Source organism: Argentina anserina, chromosome 3, assembly GCF_933775445.1.
Source record: "Argentina anserina chromosome 3, drPotAnse1.1, whole genome shotgun sequence".
Taxonomy (NCBI): domain Eukaryota; kingdom Viridiplantae; phylum Streptophyta; class Magnoliopsida; order Rosales; family Rosaceae; genus Argentina; species Argentina anserina.
The window spans coordinates 17291521-17315837 of record NC_065874.1 but is presented as its reverse complement, the minus strand read 5'-3'; the positions used below and the strand labels follow the sequence as shown (position 1 = coordinate 17315837).

The window sequence follows — 24317 nt, the reverse complement described above, 5'->3', positions numbered from 1 at the left end:
ATCTAAGCCCGGTTCTCTAACCACGGAAACGAGTTTTGGCGGGCTTTCTTGCGGGCCGGGCCGAGTAAAAACTCATTGGGCTTACGGGCCTCCGCGGGTTTTTCAGATCTGCGGGCTAAATGATGAGGCCTAGATTAATAGACAAGTACTTATTGCGATTTAAATATATGAGAGATCGATTAGCTGCGGCAGGGGTTGAGATAAATGATTAGGATAGTAAGAATTTGATTATTGCGGGTCTTCCTATCGATTATGGTCATACTAGACAGATTATTAGAGCAAAAATTGATATTGAAATGGAGGAAATTAGGTCCTTACTCTTGTCTGCTGAGTTTGAATTGGAGCTAAAGCATAAGAGCCTTTCATTTTCACCAATGAATTTCATGCTACTAAACAATGGTGGACATCATTTCAGAACTCCATCTAACCCCATAAAACTGGGTGAAAATTTTGGGCTACCCTCTGTGCCCACAAGTTAATGCAGGATTTGTCAACTTTATTGGCGGAATCCAATATCATGTGATTACTCTCAGCCCAACAGTACTTGGTTCAACAATGTGGTGGAGGCTTTCAATCTGGTATGACTAAAACTAATGCTTATCCTGCTTCCTCTAATATTGATGCAATAATGAAGCGTGGACATTGTTGTCCTCGTACTGGTTTGGTTAATAATAGTGTTGTATATCCTTCATTACCTCAATACAATGATTCTATCTTGCATGATTGTGTTACTCGACTCGGTTCATATGATTCCTCTCCTAGCACACAAGATGATAACAGTACAGGTAGTGGAGGGGTTTTTAGCTCAGTACCACCACAGTATCATTATTCTTCTAGTTATGTTGCTCAATATGGAAAATATGGTTCTAGCACATCAAATATTCAGCAGTCCAATCTTAATCACAATAGAGTACAACAACATGGAAACTTCCCTCGGCAACAACACTTCTCTCAAAATAATGTGCAATATGGGATTTTTTCTTCACAAGTTGGTGGGCTTACAAATTGCACTCAAGGGTCTTATCAAGAAAATAGCAATTCTATTGTGTGTCAGCTTTGTGAGGAACCTGGTCACAGTGCGTTCAGGTGTTCTCAAGGGAACTCTCAACCTCATATTGACCCCTTTAGCTCTACTGTGATATGTCAGATCTGTAAGTGGCCTGGTCATTTTGCAAATGGCTGTCATTACAGGGAACAGAAGCAACAGAACAACTCCAATTATCAGCAAGGTATACAGGGAAATACAAAGATAAAGATGAAGGGCACATCTGAAACGGCAGCCCCAAATGTTTCCAAGAGTTATGCAACTGGTGCAACACCTAAAGCTTTGTCTGCTTCTGTTTGCACTCAACCAAAGCCGACCTCCATTGCTACACCCCTAGACAACAGTGTTGCTCAGTCACAAGTCAACCAATCAGTTCCTACTTTGCCTCATTTGCAGCAAACTCTCAAGAAAATTGAGGTGCAAACACCAAGAACTTGGCTACTTCATTCGACTCCAGATAAACATCTCATCAATTGTTGGCAAGCTTATGAGTCTACCATTTTACGGCATTCACATCCCCTCATTCCTCCTGGTTGATAAAACTAGTACCAAATTAAGGACTCTCTACTGCAAACTAGCTCTTGGTTGAGTTGGTTCCCCAAGCACTAGTTTGAGGGGGGATGTTAAGATGGAGAAAAGAAGGCCTAGTTCAGCCCAATAGATATGGTCCATGTCCATAAGAACTAAGTAGAATAAATAGGAATACGATGTCCTTTAGAATGCATTCCGTAAGAAATACCAGTTCATAATTTTTCTGACTTTTCTTCTTCGTTCTGTATCTTTCACCATCTTTATGTCTTCATCAAAAACCTAGCCTCAATCCTATCGATTTTATGCCCATTCTTGAGAAACCAAAGTCGCGCAACTTTTAATCGGAGAAGCCCAGTGCCTCTTGTTCTCTTTTCCGATTTGATTTTCGTTGTCTCTTTGGTTTTCATGCTCTGTGTCGCGACCGGCTTCGTCGCCCGCGCAAGGTCTCATTGTGATTGAAGGGTCGGAGGCACCAGTTGATGAGGAGATATGGAGGTGAATATACTGAGTTATCATTAAATTTTGATGGTGATTTGTGGGTCTCTCTTCTGATATCACGATTATTGCTCTCTGGGCTCAATTTTCTGTGCTTTGGCTTGTGTACTCTGAACTTTGAAGGGTGATGAAGTGTGCTCCCATACCTCAGCTAGCATCAATTCTTCAGCGAATTCGGTATTATCTTTCTAATTTGGCATCTCTACACTTATTTAAGGATTCTCTCCCTGATTTGGCTGTTACTTTTTATCAAAGTCTATGAAGTCAAAAATAAAAATAAAAATTGACGAAGTTAGATTATGGTTTGAATGTGTGGCTATGGGTGCTAGTCTTGCTCATTTGTGGGAGATATATTCAAATTTTGCTGTAAATTTCCTGGGTTTATTGATATTTGGTCATTTTGCTGCTGAAGTGATTCAATGGTTCTGCTATGTTGGAGTCTTGGAGATAAGTTCATATTGAGCTGCTGGTTTATAATTGCGCATATACAATGGGCGTTATTAAAAGTTATTCCATGGTTGCTCCCTTATATGCTCAGCTTGGTGTAGAGTTCATCACACTCTGTGGCAGTGGTTTGTAGTTTTTTCATTTTCTATTCAATATTAGTTAGTCAAATATGAAGAAGTATTACTGTTTTTCTATCATTTGCTGCTCTACTGCCGGGATGTGTTTCTCTTATTGCTGCACTGCCTTTGTTATCACCATAACGATTAGTAGCTTTCCAGCGAGCTCTATTGTTTATCACATTAGCCGAATGTCCAGTTGGATGCAACTATTCTTTTGATATCATGTTGTTGGGTTTTTGAATTGGGAAAGTATCTTGTATTTTGGCTATAATTGTGTGTAATTTGATCCAACCATAATGTTTGTTCCTAGCATATGCTTGCGGGAGGGTGTTAGAAATATATTAGGTTTATATCAATTATATCGCAGGGGCATAATTGTCATTTTATATTCTGAGTCCTATATGTAATTGTTGTAGCCTCATTTTCTAATCAATGAGAATATCAACAATGTAGCTTCCAAATCTTCTTAGTGTTCTTTTACATTTTCAGCATTTACTCAATAAATCTCAAATCTTAACAGGTTGAAATTGTGGACACAAGACGATTTGATGTGGGAGTCTACAAGTGCAAGATACATGATATCATTGTGCAGCAACTGATCAAAACGAGGGGAGGATGAATTTTGTGGAAAAAAAAAATGGACAACAAATACTAGGTGCTTTCATGATGAAATGTTGGAGAAGTCCTTAAAATGTGTTTTAAAGTTCCAGGCATTATTGCTTATATCAAGCAACACATTTGAGTATCTGTCGTCCCTCGTAGTGTTGGATCTATCACACTGTAGTGTGTATGAGCATTGTGCGGGGAATCTCTTAAACTGGATCAGCTCCCTTAAGCGCCTAATACCTCTGAACTTGAGTGGCATCCAGACCATAAAAGAAGTGTCATCTTCAATTTGTAAACTCCTCAATTTCCAAAGCCAAGCCTACAAAATAAGAACAGACGTACGTATCTCATATTTACCACAAAAGGTTTGTCATGGCCGTTGTAAGATTTTAGACTGACATGATTAAGGACAAAGTTAGATAGTACTCCTTTCCATAGGTCTACCAGATGAAACTATTTACCGTATTTGTTTAAGATCTAAACCTAAGAACAACGACTACGTAAGAATCTCAACTTTACCTCTTAATATTTACATGTTGGAAAATGATCGTTGGCGTCAAAATCTTAGGTCTCAATGACTTTAATTTTAGTTGGCATGTCATGTCATCTATACACGTCACTAAATTTCAAAATTCAGTCATGTAAAACTAAAATAGAAGGACATCTCTATCCTTTTAAAATTTAATAACTATATATAGTTATATATCAGAAATATTTATACAGACTAAAGATTGATAATTTCTTTTATAAACTTATGCTTAGGTTAAACACAACAGAATATTATTATTTTAAATGACACATCAGATATCACATTGCATATAATATGACGGATCAATACCTACACTTGCACACTCATCAATACATGTGTATGAGTTCAGAGTGTGTAAATACATACAATGGTCTTGTGTATATACATATACAGATCGTGAACATCAATCTTACAAATTCAATTTACTTATGTTTCTTAATTTATCCTATTTTCATGTAATATTATTTGAAAAGAAAATTTTTAGGAGAGTTTTTAAGGAAGAAAATTAAAAGTTACTATTATCTCGTAAAATTTATTTTCATCATACGATTAAATTCATAATGTCATTGATTCTTATATAGGAAATAAAGGGGTGAATTTGGTATTACACCACTATTATGATTTGGCATGATATATTATGTGGAATTATAATTAAGAATTTGTAATTACTTACATAGCATGACACATAGGCTAGGATTTGAGGCCATTGATGCGTAAAATTTTGAGTCTGCCTATCATTGCTCTGAATGGATATAAGCTTGAATGAACATACTCGACATTGAACAACAACACTCTTGGCCATCGTATGAAACTTGTATACTTGATATTTACACCAGCCAGTTGCTAGAAGAATATGTACCACCAAAAGAAGAAAAATATCACATATTAGTATTCCCCCAACTCCCAAGGTCCCAAAATGAAATCTTACAACAAGAGGTATATTCTGGACACTCCATAACTGATCGAACTCAAGTTCTTGTTGGTACGTATATTTGGTCTGGTTGGTAAAACTAAATACTTTTTTTTCTTAATTACATCCTAAACACAAATTTAACATAAACGATTAGCTTTGATTTCCATCTTTTTAAAAAAAAAAATGGCATAGGTTTTTAAAACGTATACTACAGGACGTCTTTGCTCGATACTATTCCTGTTGCATGATATGAATTGCGAGCAAGAATTCATTTCTCTTTCAAGTTTTGTTTGGCGGAGTAATTGAATTGGTCTGACCTGTGATCAAAACTGCACCAAATGCCCCAACTATTGAACAAGAAGTTGCAGACAGTCTTTCAACTAGTGTAGGTTTACGATGACGATGATAGCTTCAGATCATCACCGAACTAATTTAAGTCGGCCTCAGTAATACTGGATCAGGGAACACGTATATTTATTACTTCATAGAACAAATGTCAGGATTGACTGTTCCATGTGCAACGTGAAGTCCTTTGTCGACCCCAGCTGAATCAGGGTTTTATGAGTCTCCATGGTTATCTTTGATGATCAATGGGAGATCAATATTAGTTTCTTTTACTAGCTAGCGAGTACGCATTTATGAAGCTTAATGCAGGCTAATTAGTAGGACATTTGGGACGTTAATGAGTGAAACTACCAGGCATGGAGAATGTAACGACCCTAAAATTTCGAGCCTAAAAACTCAAAATCTCAAAGTCGTTAGAACACCAAAACAATCTCAATAAAAATGAAATCATTTAACGTGCACAGTGGATCATCTCTGAGTTCCAAATACAACTCAGTCAAACCGATTATTACAAACCAAATTTATAATTTAACATTACATAAGATGGAACTGTAATAATCCTCACCATTTCTCACAAAACTCACAAATAGACCACACTAATCTCACACACCAATCCACACGAGAAACTTCACCACAAGCAGGGTACGAACGACTTCGAGTCACCGGAGTCGTCCCTCAATCTCCGCTAATCAACACCTGTGGATTTATCCCCTACACCATTGAATTGGTGCACCGGGATTGTAAACACAAACCCGGTAAGCTTATAGCTCGTATGAGTAAAATGACAATACAGTTCGCATATCAATTTATACGAAAAATCACAATCAACAAATATAAATGCCCTCATGAGTCAATGGACGGTCCATCAGGTTGTCCCAAAGAAATATGAAAATAAAACGCTCATGAGAAATTAAGTAACCCTTCTGGTTACCCAAATGCATTTATAATACGGGTACCAAGAACGATGGTACACATCTGTTACCCCTCTCGTAATACACCGCTGATATTGGATAGCCACCCGCTACCCAACATCCAAAACAGTCTGAGTACCCATGAGCAGATAACCACCCGTTACCTCACATGCAGTACTACGCTGATATTGGGTAACCACCCGCTACCCAACATCCAAAACAATCTGAGTACTCATGAGTAGATAACCACCCGTTACCTCACATGAAGTACTATGGTGATATTGGGTAACCACCCGCTACCCAACATCCAAAACAATCTGAGTACTCATGAGTAGATAACCACCCGTTACCTCACATGAAGTACTATGGCTGACAGACTAGAGCTCTAACTGTATCGTAACTTTCGCCCGGCCAAGGCTAGGTTCCGACTTGCCAAACATGTACAATAATCTCACATCATATTGTACTAAATCACGTCCAAAGACAAATTAACTTTTTAACAAACTCAATGTTAAACTCACTTACAATAATCACACATCATATTGTACGTTTCAAAATTATGCTCGATATAATCGCAATAAAATTCATAACAGTATATTATATAGAAAACTATATATATTCGTACTTATTTACCATTTATACAATATATATATAGTTTACTATATCCTATATATGTCATATTTCACAAACACATGCTCAATACACAATTTCTCGCCATCGAAATGACCTTTTCTAATGAATTAATAACAGTATATAACATAATGAACTATATATATATATATATATATACTTATTACCATTTATACAGTATATATGTAGTCCATTATATTGCATACATGTTCGTAATTCATTATTAAATACCCTTGCAAAATATTGAATCACCGCGAGGGTAGATTCGTAAATACGTGAGATTTTACTCACCTTATCGACTCGAGCGTAATTCCACAATTCCCGATGATAATTCATTTCCTCGATTTAACGATCACCTCGATTTGAAGTCACAAACCCCTATCTTGCATCGAGGAACTCGGATTTGTCGGCGATGTTCAATCTCTCGGGGTGAACACGTATCGACGCGATTTGGCCCTAAATCTGATGGCATGTGGTGCGAAGAGTGAGAATCGACGTCAAGATACCCTCCTCCGAGCCCTTGCGTCGCCGGAGGTCGAGCGGCGACGAGTTGTAGTGGCTTGGTGGCGTCGCGTAGGCCTCACGGTGGCACGAACAGTGACGTCGTGCTCGGGGTTTGGAGAGGAGAGCCGTGCGGTGCTCCTGGCCTAGGCGGTGACGACCACGTCTCCTTGTGAAGGGAGATCGATGGTGAGGCCAAGAGGAAGAGGGAGAGAGTTCGGGGAAGAAGAGAGAGAAAGGAGAGAAAGAAAAGAGGGAGGCGGAGAGAAGAGAGAGAGGAGAGGGTTTCCAATTTTGGAACCCTAACTGATAATTGTTCCTTTTATACCCCTTTCCATACCGGAAACTAACTTCAATCGTGAATAACTTTTACGTATAACGTCCGATTAGAACGCGTCACATATCCACGAACTCGTATCGACGAGCTCTACAACTTTCGTGAAGAAAGTTTTCGAAACCGAGCGACGGAATAAAAGTCGATATAATCGTTCGGAAACGTAACGTTTTTCGAATTAAACGTTCCGATAACGTATCCGTTACTCGTTTCAATACGTCGTAACCAATCACATCCATTCTAATTAATTTTCACAATTTATAAAATTCAAATCAAACTCAAATATTGTTTGAAATTTAGGGTTATTACAGAGAACGAAATGATAAGATGGGAAATAAGACTTCATTAAGTATAAATATCCCTTCATTAATTTGTATACAACTATATATGAAAGCATAACTTTCTCTGCTTGCATGCATCCAGCACTAGCTATATATTACTTGTCTCAATTCCCAAATGAAAAACACACTCAAAACGAAAGCAAATACCCATAGAAATTAAACAACTAAGACATATACGAGTAGCCCGGTTCTGTAATAGACTATAGCTATATAAGATATGACCGGACGTACTATATGATAGAACATGCATTTCACTTGATGCGATGCCCATATATATTACTTCAATTATCTCAAGCAATTTTGATTAGGGTATGCCTATGATAGGGATGAAAGGTACATAGTAGCTAGAAGGTGCCAAACCCCACTCTCGCGGCAGAGGCACATCAAATGTCTTTGATGAACCGAACTCGTTCTTGGGTTTACAGGCCGCCTGATCTTCCATACTCGAGGGGCATGATGTGGAGAAACCAAGAGGAGTAGAAATGGTGTAGGAATTGGAGTCCTGACTCTTCACAATCTCGGATGCTGCAACCTTTCTTGAGACATATAGCAGCTTTGTACCTCCAAGAATCTTGGCAAGGCAGTGAAGAGCTGCTGGTGATTTCGAGTTGTCAGATGGGAGCTTAACTTCGAAAGATCCATCAGCTTCAGTGGTTGCCGTAGCCAGCTTCTTTACTTGGTCACACTTCACAAAAACCTTAATATCTGAATAATGAACCCCAAAAACAGTTAGAATATGGTCTCCTGTGCTTAGAAGGGTATTCACTAAAATGGTTCACACTTCAATATACTTGGATATATAAGTGTTTGATCAAAATTCATAACCTGAAAGCGCTTTATTGGCTAGGCAAAGTAGAAGAAAATTAAGTAGATACATAATTAATTAATTATATGCAACGAAGATTTGGACCTGAAAAATCATAATTCTTGTGGCAGTCAAGGCAAGTTACTTTGGCCTTCAGAACTTGGCCATAGGAGAGTTCAAGCTTAGCAAGAAACAATGCAAAGAGAAGTGTTGGGATGACCCAGCCGGAAAGAGCAGCCATGGAAGCAAATTACGTACACAGACTGCTCGCAGAGACAAGTAGTACTCCACAAACTTGATAGAATAGAAGATGACTCCAATGCAGCTTATATAAATAGAGTATCTGTACAGAACCATAATAAATGGAAGGCCCCAATAGGAGAGATTTCTTGTTGATATGATCAAATGCTTTCACCTATTTTCCAAACAGGGATTTATTACACCAGCTCAGATATTCTGAGGTTCTTTTATTTTTATTGTTTACCGTTTACCTTCCTTATCAGATTAGATATTTGAGAATGTGAGATGTACCAGTCTCTATATATGTAGTAACAGACTAACAGGTACGATGACTTCAAGATCAGAGACACAATATGAAATGAAACTCGTCACCCTAGCTAGTACTCGTAAATTTGAATTCCTGACGACACATGCATGCACAACAAACTAATCTACTGATCGATCGCTAAATTCGATCTACTACAGGTCTTCACAGCTCACTGGTAAACTTTACTTGGTCCGTTGTGCATTTTCCTTAGGCCAGCCCCGGTAGAGACTTGGTTAAGCTAATTATGCTTCCAGAAGTAAAGATGCTCTACTTCAGGATCAAGTGCTAGCATGCTAAACTTGACCAATGAATCAAATTTCATTACATGCACTACACCATTGAGAAGAGAAAAGATATCTCTCATTCGTTTGGTGAAGAGAACATTAATTTCACTGGAGGCTGGTGGTTGATCGATCTTCTTCTTAATTTCTAAGTTAAACTGCAGCAGTACAGCAGTAGCGCTGTCTACTAGCTCATATATATATATATATATATATATAGTCTTATGTACTATCTTCCCTTATTGTCAAACAATATGGTAATCGATGCATATACTCGATCAAGATATATATACAGGCCTTCATATTACAGTCTCTAAGAGGACCCTTAAGTGGTCAGTTTATTCATGATGAGTATGCTGCTGTAAGCTTATATTAATTAGCTACATGTGTGGGTATATTTTTGTGATATATAAGCGGAAAGAAATTAGCTTTTTAAACAATATCAAGTAACTCATCGCTGTGGTGGTTTAGCTGTCGGTATTAGTTTGGGTTCAGATTTGCTGCCTTGTTTGGCTCCTCGTTGTGGTGATCTCTCAAGGTTTGCATGAGCTGTGATCTGTTTTCCTGTTTTGTTGAATAAAGTCGGCCACTTCCTTGGTCGTTCTAGTTCCGGTGACTTCAACTCGGCAGTGTTTGCCTCTCTTGCCCTTCGTGGGCCAATCTCGCCCTTCGTGGGCCTTAGCTCGGAATTCGTCTCCGTTTGTGCTTCGGATGAGTTAGGGTTTGTCATGAATTCAGGAGTTCAGGTGTTTTGGCCAGTAAATTCTGCCACAATTCACGACTTGTTATGTCTCTGATTTGATTCCTTGCTGATTTAAGTATATTTTTGTATTTTGACGTTTTTCTATTTAGAGTATGTTTTTACTTCTAGTTCGGAGTATAAATTGTAGTCCGGAATCTTGTTTGGTTTGTTCCAAACTAAATCTCATGTATCACTGTTTCATGTTATATGAAATGTTTATTTGATAAAAAAAAAGTACCACATCGCTAATCGTAGAGATCGAGTGTAGATTATAACAATGCCACAAGCTTAATGCATATATGATATAAACATTTATATGACTCTGCTCCTAGGTAGTGTACCTATTAGGTCGAATTAAGCTAGATTATAAGTTTACTGATGACCGCGCGGGTCTGTCTGTACGTACGTGACCACCGTCAAATATGAAATAACGGATGTTCTCATGTTCAGGAAGGAATTAATTTCCTTCGGTCCGATCCAGACATTGAATGACACAATAATATTTCAACGTACGTTAACTTCTCCCAACTAGAACACGTACTTTGATATAAATAAAATAAAATAAAAACTAGAACACGTACATCCTCAGGGATCCAACTCAATAATTCGATCAATATTTTGGTCTCTTGGCTATAATGTTTATATCTCTTACCAATAATACAATTTGTATAACACAGTACGTTAAGGCGATCACCCACCCATGTGGTGCAATAAAAAAATCAACTGTGTAGTATAACTCGATCTCTGCAAATATCATATGTGCAGTATGTCGTGTTAGCTAGGTCAAGTGATAAGGGCGGTGATCACTTGATCAGAGATAAATCTATATATAGCCTTACCCCAAAAATAAAAAATAAAAAAAGAGAGAAAATCTACTAGACTACTACATAGGACACTCTTCACTGTACTGCAATTATTGATGACTAATTCAGGTTTGAGGATATAGATTTGTTTGTAAATATATGGAGCCTAATATATAAAAGCCACTCATTCAGCCGTACGTTTTGCTCTTCATCAGCCACTTTAATTATTCTGAGAAATAAGCACAGCTTCATCAAACATGCCCTCAAACTTAAATACAAGTCAAAACCCTAAAGCTTAGTAGAAGAGAATTATACATGTGAGACATATTACGCAACATTACGTGACACCTACCAAACATACAAATTAACAAAGGATTAATGATGCATGCTGCATGCACCAACTGATGGCGTACGTGCATCGCTAATACATCTGATCGAAGATAATGTAAAATGGTCCGTTACACAAGTTCATCAGATCATTCTGTAAAATTCAAGTTCATGTAGAGCTGAAAAAGAAACGTTACCTGGAATGATATGAGCTACTGCATGAGCCGCAAAGATCATAAATGAAACAGCTACAAGATTAGCAGCATTACCAGGCCACAACTAACTCGGGCGGGAATGAATGCGAGCTCCATTTTCTCGTTGCCCAGACCAGTGAAACCACCTTCAAGGTGGAGGTTGAACATCCTCGTCTCCATGTCAAGATGCTTAAGATCTCATTTGTTTGGTTCATGTCTTAAGATGATAGATCCATGTGTATGCCATTTATGTATACATCTGTCACTGTATAGGCTGGGGCTGATAAATCCAATCCTAATAAACATACTACAAGTATATGCTATGACTTAGTTTTGCACTTATACAACAGCGACTTGCTACCTAATACTTGCTACAGTTATATAACCAACGACATCTAGAGATGAAATGAAGTTTGGCACCGAAGTGATCGATTGAGCATCGGAAGTTCGGAACCGAAAAAATTAGCCTCATTACACCTTGATTGATTTGCACATGCTCAATTTGCGGTGTGTCACAGAATCGGAGGTGTTGGAACTTACGATTTCATTGATATACATTAACTTCAGTAGCAAGCTTTGAAGGTATTATAATGGTTTGCCTTGGGCATGATTTGACTATCTTGAGCTTTCCAAGCTTCACATACAAAGCTGGTAATACAGGAGACGTACAAAGTATACGACCGTTTAGAAAACAAAAGGGAAAAAATAAAGCGTAAAGATAAAAAAAGTACGATATTGCAAAACGATTATTATAGAGGAAAGTAGAGGCAAAAATAGAGGTAGTCAGTGTTGTTGGCTCAATGAAACTTGTGCTATACATCTCCGTCGAGAATGATTGATCAATCAAATCTATCTGGACAAGGCTAATATGCTTACAGCATAAATAAAAGATTTGTACGGCTGCAAACTATAAGTGACGATGACCAGGCTTAAATTTTGATCAACTTAGATACTGATGCTCACGAAGAAAGACGGGAAAAATTTGCCGCAGCAACAAAGTTGAAGTAATCCTACAGAACGGAGAGTAAAAAATGACAATACATTCAATGGTTAATCAACTCCCGAGTCCCAAATGTACATTTGTATGCTGACTCAAAATGAGGAACTGGTGTGTCACTCGATTCGAATTTTCCTTAGTAAAATGATACATTCATGTAGCGTAGAAGAATTATGGATCAATTGCACTTGACACACAAAATTACGCTTGAACTTTTTTTCGATTATAACTACGTTTGAACCTTGAAGGCTTGTAGCTCTCAAGTCGATCTTAGGTGGTCAACTCATAGTTGCAAGTCAAACCGTAATCCTTGAATACTGATGATCGATGCAAAATTGGTTGTCTGCAAAATCAGATATTTTATGGTGTTATTGAAGCGTACTGTAGAACTAGAACACCTCGAACGACATGACCTGCAGGGAACAGCTAACTGGGGCGGAAATGAATGTGAGCTCTACTTTCTCGTTGTAATCAGACAAATTGATGGTGGAGGTTAAACGTCCTCGTCTACACGTCATAGTAATTAGTATAATAGATCCATATCCGTGTGTCGTTTATACATGCATTACTGTTATTGTTTAGGCATAATTAGCTCGTTGGAGTTGCTGGGGCTACTAAATCCAATCATAGTAAACATACTAGAATTTTAGTTATGTACCTGGTTTTGGACGTGGAGATGCTATATTGTGTTATTGACACAACAGCGACTTGCCACCCAATTCTTACTTCAGCTACTGAGCTATAAAACCAATCCCATCACACCATAGCATCTGGCACCAAAAGAAAAGCCTCATTACAGCTTAAACTGCACTCGCCCTCCATATGTGGTGTGTTGTAAGTTTAATCTAACCATTCCAGTCACACCGTTAGAAATATCGGTAACTAACTTAAGACGGCATAACACTGATCTTGGGATACATTCTATAAGGGTTAATTCCTCATATGGTACTTAAAGTATAATTATTTGGACAATTTGGTACCTAATATATAAAAACGGACAATTTAGTACCTGAAATTCTCATTTGTAAGCCATTTTGGTACCTCTATCAATTTTGATCATATTTTTAGGGTTATTTTCGTCATTCTAATCATAAACTCATTAAATTCACATTTTTCTTCATTTCTTCCTATAATTGCCTCTCTTTGGAGATAATTAAATTGATATATCTACTCCACTTAGCATCTACTTCGCATATATCGAAACTTTTTTTTCTTAATATACTTATTGTATCATAATTATTTTTTGTAAAATAAATAAATTGCCTTTATGCAATTGTAAATTTTTATTAAAATATATTTTTAAATTACTTATAATTAAAATTAATTTAGATTGATAGCTATATTATGAAAAATTATATAGTAAATCATCACAAATACTAAGTGGATGAGTTATCAAAATTTTAGTGATAATTTAGAGACAATTTGAAGGTATTATAAAAAAATGAAGTAAAATAGAGATAGAATGACGGAAATAACCCTGAAATATGGTCAAAATTGACATAAGTACCAAAATGAACTAAATTTAAGAACTTTAGGTACCAAATTGTCTGTTTTCATACATCAGGTATCAAATTGTCCAAGTAACCAAACATCAGGTACCATAGGAGGAATTACCCTAGGAGGAATTACCCATTCTATAATTGAGTGCACCATTTGACTAGCTTGAGCTGTTCAGGCCTTTGTTTTTCAGTTGAATGAGTAGTTCAATCTTAAAGCATGCTCATCATACACGAAGTGTACCAAGTGTAGGACCGGGAAGAAAACAGATCGAGGAATTCAAGCTTAAAGCATGCTCCATTGTCCACGAAATGTACTAAGTGTGAGACTGGCAAGAAAACCGAAGCATAACCGTATGTTCATTTCCAAAAAAGAAAAGCATAACTGAATAACTGTATGAACACTGATATAGAGGCTTAATCCCGTTTTGTTGTGTTGATAAAACAGGTATTAGAACTCCATAGAAAATTAACATATCAAAACAATATAAGCATAAATATACCAAAAACAAAAGCAAGCAATTTATACAGCTGAAAACCGCGAGAAAGAAACACAAGACCAGACATTAAATGAATCCAGGCAGGCACTGTCAACCAACTCAGAGACCAACTTACAAACCCAGAAACAAAAACTGAAAAAAAAGAAAGAAAGGCCTAAGCAACAAAATCAAAGTCCCTGCAGAATAAAGACAGTAACAGAAGTCGGCTCCAACCTTAAGGTACAAATTTCCCTGCATCTGATGGGTTTTAGAAATACAGATACTTCATTACCACAAAGTTAAATTTTACTACTGATAAATCACTTTAAGGTATATCCTAACAGCTTCTAAAGTTCATGCACTTGATTGTCCCCACAGGTAACATTTGCTTCAACTAATAGCATAGTCCAAAGGAATCATTTAACCACCTTCAGAGTCTTAGATCTGACCACAACTCCAAAAGTAGAAACACCCCCAACTTCAATCTAGCAGTCACAGTAATTGTTAGAACCTCTGTGTCAATTCTACGAAAGTTCAAACGGTGGCATCACAATGAACATGAGTGACATAGATAATATAATACAACTAGTTCCACCACCTCCCAACTTAGAATAACTAATATGACTCCAAATTCCACCACCTCCCAACCCTAAAATTCTATAATGGTCCAGAATCTTTCCACCTCCAGCTAATGACACCATATGAAACTTTAGAATGAGAACGTGAGATGAAATTCTACTCAAGCTACAATAAGACAAAATCTAGCAAACGAACTTTAGAAAAAAAAAAAAAAGGAGGGAGAGATGTCAAATTGAGAGATGAAAAATCCCACCACAACATGAAGTGTGAAACTTTGGCAGCTGAGCTGGAATCCAACATTAGTTAGTCTGAAAATAATAATCTGTACTAAGCATGCCTAACCAGGACAAAGAAAAATGAAAACACAATCTAGGCCCTAAAATTGTCTTTATTCCCACCAAACCCAGGTGTATATGTGCTAAAGCTTCAGCGGCATACTAATTGCTCAACATAATGGAGCTACTGCAGTACAGAAAATGCACTACATAATTTTTTTTTATTAATTATTTTCTTAGTGTTAACAATTATCTCCATCTAAACACACCTTTGATGGGATTTAAAATTATCCTCCCATCTAAAACTCATGAGGTTCAAGGTACAAAACAATAATTTCCATCTAAACTAGTCTGAACGCTCAATTTAGAGCAGTACTACTTTCACGAATATCAGGACCTCAAAGGTCCAAGCTAAGAAAGAGAATGAATCAGGTCTTTCAACTTGCTTCAGCCCTGGCAGGTTTGCCTCTAAATTGAAACTGATACATAAAGGTTCCAAGTCCAAGCCAATGTGCCAGATTCTATGTGTAGGTTAAAAAAGGGCTTACAGACGATAATTCCAGAACAACAGAAAATCCCTTACGATTGTTCACATGAAACAAGCTATCAATTTTAAAGACAAATAATTAAACAAAAACTCAGTTTGACAGGCCAACGCAGAAAAATACCTCATTACATGAATTACAGCTTGCTAATATATTCCAAGTTTTTCAAATGCTGATACAACATCAGAATTCAAAACGTAATAATTGGAATACTTGTCTACAGCCTGCTAGCAGTACTCATATTGACAAATGTACCACAACTTGAAAGCAAATGAAATAGAATGAGAAAATTAAAATGTAGTATAACTGTGTGCACTCAGGCCCTTGTTTCTGTGTTCTTCATATTATGTTACGCACCCTTAATGCATTTAGATTTATATAGAAGTATTACCAATACATTTTAACATATTTAATTGCAAAACCATCTTAGTAGCTTGTGTAACCTAATTTATCTCAAATAATGACTGGATTGAATGCAGTCTACTTGTGAATGGATCAAACAACTGATATTTTTCATTAGAAGAAACTATAATTCATCAGGCTTTCCTAGAAGCAAATAACGATTCACAGGAGTGGTAAGGAATCCAGTCTAATACGAAGAGAAGGAAATCAAAGAATCTCAAAATCTTGAAAACTTTATGAAGCATATTCAAGAGAAAGAGACCCTGAGATGCAGAAAAAAAGTGCAACACAACGCCAACCAATTTTTAACAATAATAGAAGAGAGGACTATTTTTTTTAGAGCCTACAGAGGCAGATCGCCATAAGTCAGACCAAAACCACATTCAACCCAATAGTTACTCCACTTTGATATAATTCCAATGAATTTCTGCTATTGTCCCATAAAATTCAATTTGACTCTTAAAGAACTCCTCATCCATTGGACCTAAGTGTGTGCAAATTCAAAGTGCTTACAATTGCTTTTACAGGCAAATTAATTATTGTTATTTCCCTTGCTCTTATTTGGATTTTATATTTCTCACTACTAAGAACAGCTGTCAAGTAGCCCATTTGAGATAGCAACCTATAAAACCAACCAGTCACCTGAATCGATCATGAATTGCTATGTAATGTACCCAACAGATAATGGAACAAAAATTTGAATAGGTTCGTTAAATTAATCGATTGCATTAACAAAGTAATGATGGTGATCTTAGTCCCTTCTCCAAGAAATACCTTTTTTTATTCTACTTGGATGACGAATGAAAGAAGAAAACTAGGAACTTGAATCACCACTAAGCTTCTGATATCTAACTTGGATGTGTTCTATGACATAAATAAGAACAACAGCCAAAACAACTTGGACAAGTTGAATCTGAATGTCAGGTAAAGAACAACCATAAAACTATTTAAGTCCATCAAACAAGCCAATAATGAATCTCCCCTACAAAATTTCTGGTTGAAATATGAATTATAATTGGCAGACAGCTACACACTTGATCTCATAAAGCAAAATGCTGCATATATCAAACACCCCAAGGTGCCTCACGTAAAAAGCAAAGATCCCACTAGAAAATAAATAGTACTAACTTCTTTTATCCTTTTGACAATAAATACTACCATTTGATCATTAACACTGACTGGTGTACTGGAAATGCGAATAAAGATACCAGTAAATCAGTCCAAAGAAACTTAAGTCGAGCAAATAATTTCAGTTCATAATCGAAAACAATTTAACCTGGCAAACCAATCTTATTGCATTCATTCGATGTTTGATCAAATGACTAACAAACACAAATACACAATAGCTAACACAAGAAATGAAGCGAAAAACCAAAAATTGCTAACTCAAGATCAACTATTCTTTCCCCAATATAAACTAAAGTCTCCCTAAGCATTACTGGGGATAATCGACCACTTAAAAAATATTGACTACTCTTAAATCAAAACAAACTCTGAATTCTTTTCCCAATAAAAAAAGAGGAAAAAGCCGAAGAGAATGTTCTAAAATCAATCGAGAAAACCTGTTCGTCGCCACACGGCATTGCGAACCCGCCGGAGATCTCTACCCTTCAAGGTCCTGCCCACGCCTTCAAGAACCGAATACGCCACCGCCGGCGAGTGAGCGGAGCTCCGGGCCACAATCTCGTGCGGCGGCAGCATCTCGCCGTCGTCCTCCTCCTCGTCGGCGACGGCCTCCAATTCGTACTTCTTCCTCATCAGAACCGGTATGTTCACCGGCGCCGACTGGTACTTGAACGACGAGGAAAACGAGGAGCGGTGGTGGTGGTGGTCCTGCAGCGGCGGCGGCTTCGGAATGGAAGGTATCATCTGCGCGTACGACGGCGAAGAGGCGGAGGCCTTGTGGAAGAAGTGCGAGTGGCTCCGGTGGTTGGGGGAGGAGGCGTCGCCGCGGTCCGGGAGAGCGGCGAGGATTCCGAAGCTCTCCGGCTGGGAGAATCCCTTGTGGTGGCGGCGAGGGGTTGAGGAAGCGGAGGAGGGAGGGGTGGAGTGGTTGTTGTGGTGGTGGTGGTGATTGGGCTCGACGGCGAAGTCGGTGGTCCACAAGATATCGTCCTCGGTGAGCTCGTCGGCGAGGTCGGGGGAGGAGTTAGGGTTGGAAGTGGTTGGGGGAGGAGCGTGGCAGTACGCGCCGAGGAAGCGTTCCGAGGGAGAGGGTTTGTTGGGGCGATGGCGAGTCGGATTGGGAATGTCCATGTGACGGGGGTTCGGGTCGGGTCAGGAGAATCGGGATGCCATCAGAGAGAGAGAGAGAGAGAGAGAGAAGGTTTGAAAGTGAGAGGTAGAGAGTGAGAGAAGGGTGAGAGAGAGAGTGTGTGTGATGGACTGATGGTTAATTTGGTGATGGAGGAGGGGGTGACGTGGCAAGAAGAGTGTGTTGGGAACTAGGATTATTTTTTAGGGTGGTTTTGGATAAGTGAGGGACGGGTGGCGTGAGGGGTTGGCTCCGACAAAATCGTCGGTATCGCCGCGGAGAGGGACGTCAGGATTTCTTTTCATTTCTCTCCTCTTCAAACCTTTGTAGTTACAAAAAAAGAAAAAGAAGAAGATGGAAATCATGCAATAATCGAAAGAGATAGTCACTTTCAGTTTTTGTTTTTTAAGAGAAAAAATGGATTTTGTAGGAAATTTGACAATTTTTCATTCTAAAATCTTTTCCTCTTATACTACAAAATAGAGAAAGAGATAAGAGAAAAGATGCAATTCTCTATATTTACAAGATTTGACAAATGTTTACATAACTAAATATTAAATACTTGTTGTAATATCCTTGAAATTTTATAATTATTGTTCGGATATATTAAAATTGGTGGTCATCCGATTATATAGTCCGAGAGAGAAAACGAAAATGTTCGTTCGATTTATACACTGAAACATTATCGTGATGGGTCAATAGTTAACTTTTTATCCGTTAGAAATCTCAAAAAACATGAATGAAGTAAGTCGTAGAGTTCGTCAATACGAATTCGTGGACACGCGGCACGCCTAAATCGGAGTTCGTATGAAGAAGTTACGAATCAAAATGTATTTGGACATTTTTAGAAAATAGTATAAATAGGGGAATTAAAGAGAAAAATGGGGAGAAAAATTAGAAATTCGGATCGGTACTGTTCACCATGAAAAAAATCCATAAATTCTCTCCCCGAGCGGCCGACTTTGGACCGCCAGATCTCTACCGTCTGACCACCATAGAGCGACGCACTGGTCACGTTTGAAAGGTTGCTGCGTGCCCTGTTGATTGGTGGTAGCGCCACCCGCCATCTCGCCGCCGTTTGGGAGCGGTGAAGCCCAGAAGTTCCCCCGAAAATGCATATTTCGCTGAACTTCAACTCGTTGGATCTCCCTCCTCCGGCAACCAATCAGTGAGATTCTTGTCTCATTTTGAAAGTCTCATTTCATACTAGAAACTCTCCAAAAGATTTAACCTAAATTGTTGTGTGCTAGGAAAATCGAAGAAAAGAAATCCTAGGTTTTAAATTGAGGCTTTTCGGTTTTTGTTAAATTGAAGTGTTTAGGCTCAGAAATAGACTTTGTGGTGAGCTAGGAATTTGTTCGGAATGTCATTCAGATTGTGGTGGTGAAATTTGGTGGTCATTGGTGGTCATTGGTGGTGGTCGGAAAACAGTGGCGCCGCATTAACAATACTGTGAACAGTGTTCTGTAAAACAATAACCCGAACAATGTTTAGTAAACAGTAAACATGAACATGTTATGTAAAACCGTGTTTTATGAACAACATTTAGTTGTATTGAAATCGTCACCTGATATTTACGTATCGTTTTCTAAGCATTTTATCATGATATTAGGTGACCGACAGACGAGTGATGAAATCGCTTTCGATGTTGTGGAAGTTGCACGTGTGAAATAAGATGAGTAAACCTCACAATGATCATCATGATGGAAGTAGTGTTATAATTATAGATATTAGTTTGAGTTTTTACCATAGTCGTTGCATCACTAGTTTATAAAAATTATTTTAAAAATATGTTTTGGATTAAATTCGTGAACTTGATCGTCTACGGTTCATGGGTAAGTGAAACGCTATTTTAATAAATGATTTTGAATTTTTTTTAGTGATTATGGACTATGGTGACTGTGAGTAAATCTCACTATGACGAGTCTACCCTTGGCGGTGACTCATAGTTATGTTTTTTTGTTAAAAGATCGAACTAGGACATGTATATGATATAATGAGTTGTGTATGTGTATATAATGGTAAATACGATACATATATATAGGTTGTTATATTATATACTGTCATGTTCTTATTTCCAAATGAATTATACTGTGACAACTATTTTATTTTATTTGAGCAAGAGTCGCTTTGTTGTAGTACAATAACATGGGTGGATTGTTATTGTACGTGGTTTTTGATCGGTTCGATAACTCGAGATCAATATTAATCCTGTAAGCATCGTTAGTAGTATAAAGCAAGAGGGTATCGTTCACAAACCGGGGATCCAACCAGGGTAAAGAATCACAAACATTTAACAACGAATTCATAAGAGTTTAAAAGATTTGAGATATATTTCGGATCAAACATAAAATAAACCTAAACTAATATATACATGTGATGAACCAACCAACACATAAGAAATTACCAAACAAATAACATAAGAACAAAGGTAACAAAATATACTCTCAATCTTGTTCATGCCGTAAGTATCATAGTTCATCTTAAATTCGATCATGCATCAAGTTCCTACTTGGTTCCTAATACATAGATATTATTGAGCTCAACTACTTGTCTTGCTACGAAATCTAACATACCAATTCATCATGCAATTACGTATCACAAAGAGAAATCAACATGTTTAAAGCACATATCCAATGTCGAACTTAAGATCATAATCGGTGGAGGAACAAAGGGGACAAACAATTAATCAACTACTTGTATCAAAATCGTTTTTAACTTTGAATGATTAACATATGCGACATCAACTACTTGTCTTAATCACACATGCAATATAAGAACACACCGAAAATGAATTAAGAACATAAATAAATAGAAACTCATGGCATAAAACCTAAAATCATTGAATTAAAATCGAAAACCTTAATTCATCATGTCATTCAAAAGTTACAAATATCTCATAGACAAGAATAAAAATAACTTTTAACAAAACCTAAACATGAATCATCTAAGAACAAGAACATAAAAACCCGAAAACTTAACATGAAGATCAAAGAGTTACACTTTATAATTCTCCTCCCAAGGTTCCTTACAGAGGTAGCACGAGATCTTCAAGAGTATGGTATCCTAGGCTCCCAAGCTTTGGACAGAAAATATGATGAAGGGTGGTGAATTCGGATTCTATGGTTCTTGGTGAATGAAAGTGTTTGGGTAGAGCTTTGGCAAGTCTTGTGAGCAAGGTTGATGATCTTTTTCTGTGGAATTGAGGTGCTATATATAGAGGAAGAGACCCAAGGGAGGATGGCCACAAAGTCCACAAAGTTGAAACCAAATTGGTTGAGGTTTCCTAGATTCGGCAGATCTGACCTTTGTCCCTTGTTGTGGCAATAACTTTCTCTAGAAAATAGATATTGAGATGATTCCAACTGGCAATTTCAACTAGACTTCCGTGGCTTTTCATCCATATAAGGTACATGTTCTCAGTCATTTTGAGCTGTCCAGGGGAGCCCGTCAAAGTTGGATGATCTGCAGTGCCAGAATTCTGATTTCTATAAGGATTGCATATCTTTTGCATTAATTGCATATCTTCTTCCTCCTTTAATGCTGATTTATTTTGCACAAATTTCTTCCTTTGAATTAGGGAGGCAGCAAAAGTCTTAATTGTTGCAGCCATGTTTGATTTTTCTTACATCTCCTCATTAAATTTGCTGCATGCCTTCTTTGACTTTCTTGCCTCTTCTCATTTAATTTGCTGCATGCCTTCTTTGACATTCTTTGGTGCAGGGATTTATGGACATTCTGATACATATTTGTGCTCTATATGCAAGAGGAACAAAGTCCCAAGTTTCCCTCATAGCCCTTGGATCAAAAGCAAATCAAGGGCTGAGATAATTCCGTCGAGTTCACTGGACCTCCGATCAATGATTCGGTCATATCTCCCTGTAGGAATAAGATATTGATTTGATTCCAAATCCTACAGAAACTAGACTCAAAATCCTTTTTATCCATATAAGGTACGTCTTCTAACGCAATCGGAGCTATCCAGGGGAGCCCGTCGAAGTTGGACTACGAATCTTGACAGCATTTTGATTCTTGCATTGATTGGGCTTTTAAGTGCATCTTCTTTCCTTGTGGAACTAGGATTGCTTTCCTTCTCCAACATGGATTTGTATTTCCTAATAAGAATAAGTACGTTAGAAACAAAGAAATACGAAAGGATGAATCCTACTCGAACAAGGAATCATATTTCCACAAGGATTCTTAACACTTAGCACAATTTCATCATCAATTCACTTATAATTGATATAAGCTCTACCTAAACAATTATTCACACAAAAGAAACTAAAACATACTACATAAGAGGTAACAAAGAGTAAGAATAGGGCATAATCATATTAAGAACGTCACACTTTGTGCTCCTATCAGTTTTAACATTGAGTCTTGTTAAAAGGTTTTCTGTCTTCGGACATGCTTTTTTGTCTTCGGACGTGTTGGCAGTAATCGGAACTGAGCCTTGGCCGGGTGTCGTTTACGATTCAGTTAGAGCTCTAGTCTGTCTTCTGGTGTACTGCATGAGGGGTAACAGATGAGTTACCTGGATCTCATGAGTACCCATATTTTTAGTGACATTGGGTACAGATGGGCTGCCCAGTGTCTGTTGGTGTACTGCATGAGGGGTACATATGAATACCTGGGTCTCATGAGTACCCATGTTTTACATGATTTTAGGTAACCAGATGGGTTGCCCAGTGCCTGTCGGTGTACTGCATAAGGGGTAACAGATGGCTTGCCTAAGTCTCATGAGTACCCATGTTTTAAAATGATTTTGGGTAACAGATAGGTTGCCTAGTGTCACATGAGTACGTTTGTCTTTAAATGTTATTTGACATATTTCATTTGTATGCGATGTATGTTTACTGTTGGTTTACTCATACGGGCTGAAAAGCTTACCGGGTTTGTGTTTACAATCCCGATGCACCAATTTGATGGTGTATGGGATAGTTCTGCATGTGGGAATTAACAGATTCGGAAGGTTTACTCGGAAGATTTATTTCTTATGTTTGTGGTGAGGATTGAGTGAATTTTACATTTCCATTGGTTATAATACTGAGGTATAAACTAGTTATGTATTATTCAAGTCGACTGAGTCATGTTGTGGACTCAGTTTCGATACACTGTTATGATAAGATGATTTCAATATATTTGAAATTATTTTAGAGTTTTCATGGCTTCGAATTCGAATTTTTATCATTCGAATTTCGGGACTGTGACACTTGTACTTTCTTCAATAGCTTAAAATTAGATTACAACTAATAAAAAATATAAATAATTTATTCCGAGCCAAAAAATATAAAAATATTTCATACTTTATGGTTATAATAAATAAGAAAATATATATTTTATTGTTATAATAAATGTAAAAATTTATAAAATAAAGAAGATATTGGACTTCGAACATAAAATATTTTGAGATTTTGAAGTATAGAAAAACTATTTTAGGTGTTTTGATCGAGTTGTATCAATGTTGTGCTTATTGACTAATTATTTTATAATTTTAATTTTTATAACAAAATAAGTTGTTATGATTATTGATATATGTGGTTTAGACGCTCCGGTCATTAACTATGTTTTAATTTATAAAAAAACAATGAAATCTATATAAGCGCCTAGTCCTCTAACTAGTCATCTTGGTGCTTTCATACTGTTTAAAGTTTTTTAGAATCTTCATAAATTCACACTGTCAAAATGAAAAAAAATAACTCATCAATTTTAAAATATTAAAAATTTGGCAACCACTTTATATTACTAAACAACAATTGAGTGGATCAAATATAAGAAAAAGAAAAAAAAAAGAAACCTAGAGCATGCCCTTTCCTATCCAGCAACAAGCCATTTAGCCACGTC

At 37.3% G+C, this 24317-nt stretch overlaps 2 protein-coding genes across 2 annotated transcripts; both read right to left on the bottom strand.

Moving 5' to 3' along the window:
- Positions 1-8051: 8051 nt before the first annotated feature.
- LOC126787183 (uncharacterized) lies at positions 8052-8793 on the bottom strand. Its single transcript, XM_050513105.1, has 2 exons — positions 8658-8793; positions 8052-8452 (listed from the first exon to the last, which is right to left on the bottom strand). Exons 1-2 carry the CDS (start codon positions 8791-8793, stop codon positions 8052-8054), a joined length of 537 nt encoding a protein of 178 aa, XP_050369062.1.
- An 8464-nt stretch (positions 8794-17257) lies between these two features.
- Positions 17258-18562, bottom strand: LOC126788998 (uncharacterized). The gene has a single exon (XM_050515041.1). The coding sequence runs from the start codon at positions 18473-18475 to the stop codon at positions 17768-17770; it is 708 nt and encodes a 235-aa protein (XP_050370998.1). The 5' UTR covers positions 18476-18562; the 3' UTR covers positions 17258-17767.
- Positions 18563-24317: the final 5755 nt, after the last annotated feature.

What these genes read in the sequence shown, in the direction of transcription:
- LOC126788998 (XM_050515041.1), bottom strand. Translation starts at nt 18,475, where the DNA reads ATGGACATTCCCAATCCGACTCGCCATCGCCCCAACAAACCCTCTCCC.
- LOC126787183 (XM_050513105.1), bottom strand. Translation starts at nt 8,793, where the DNA reads ATGGCTGCTCTTTCCGGCTGGGTCATCCCAACACTTCTCTTTGCATTG. An exon ending in CAAGAATTATGATTTTTCAG is followed by an intron (nt 8,453 to 8,657) that starts GTCCAAATCTTC and finishes TTCATTATTCAG; the next exon opens with ATATTAAGGTTTTTGTGAAG.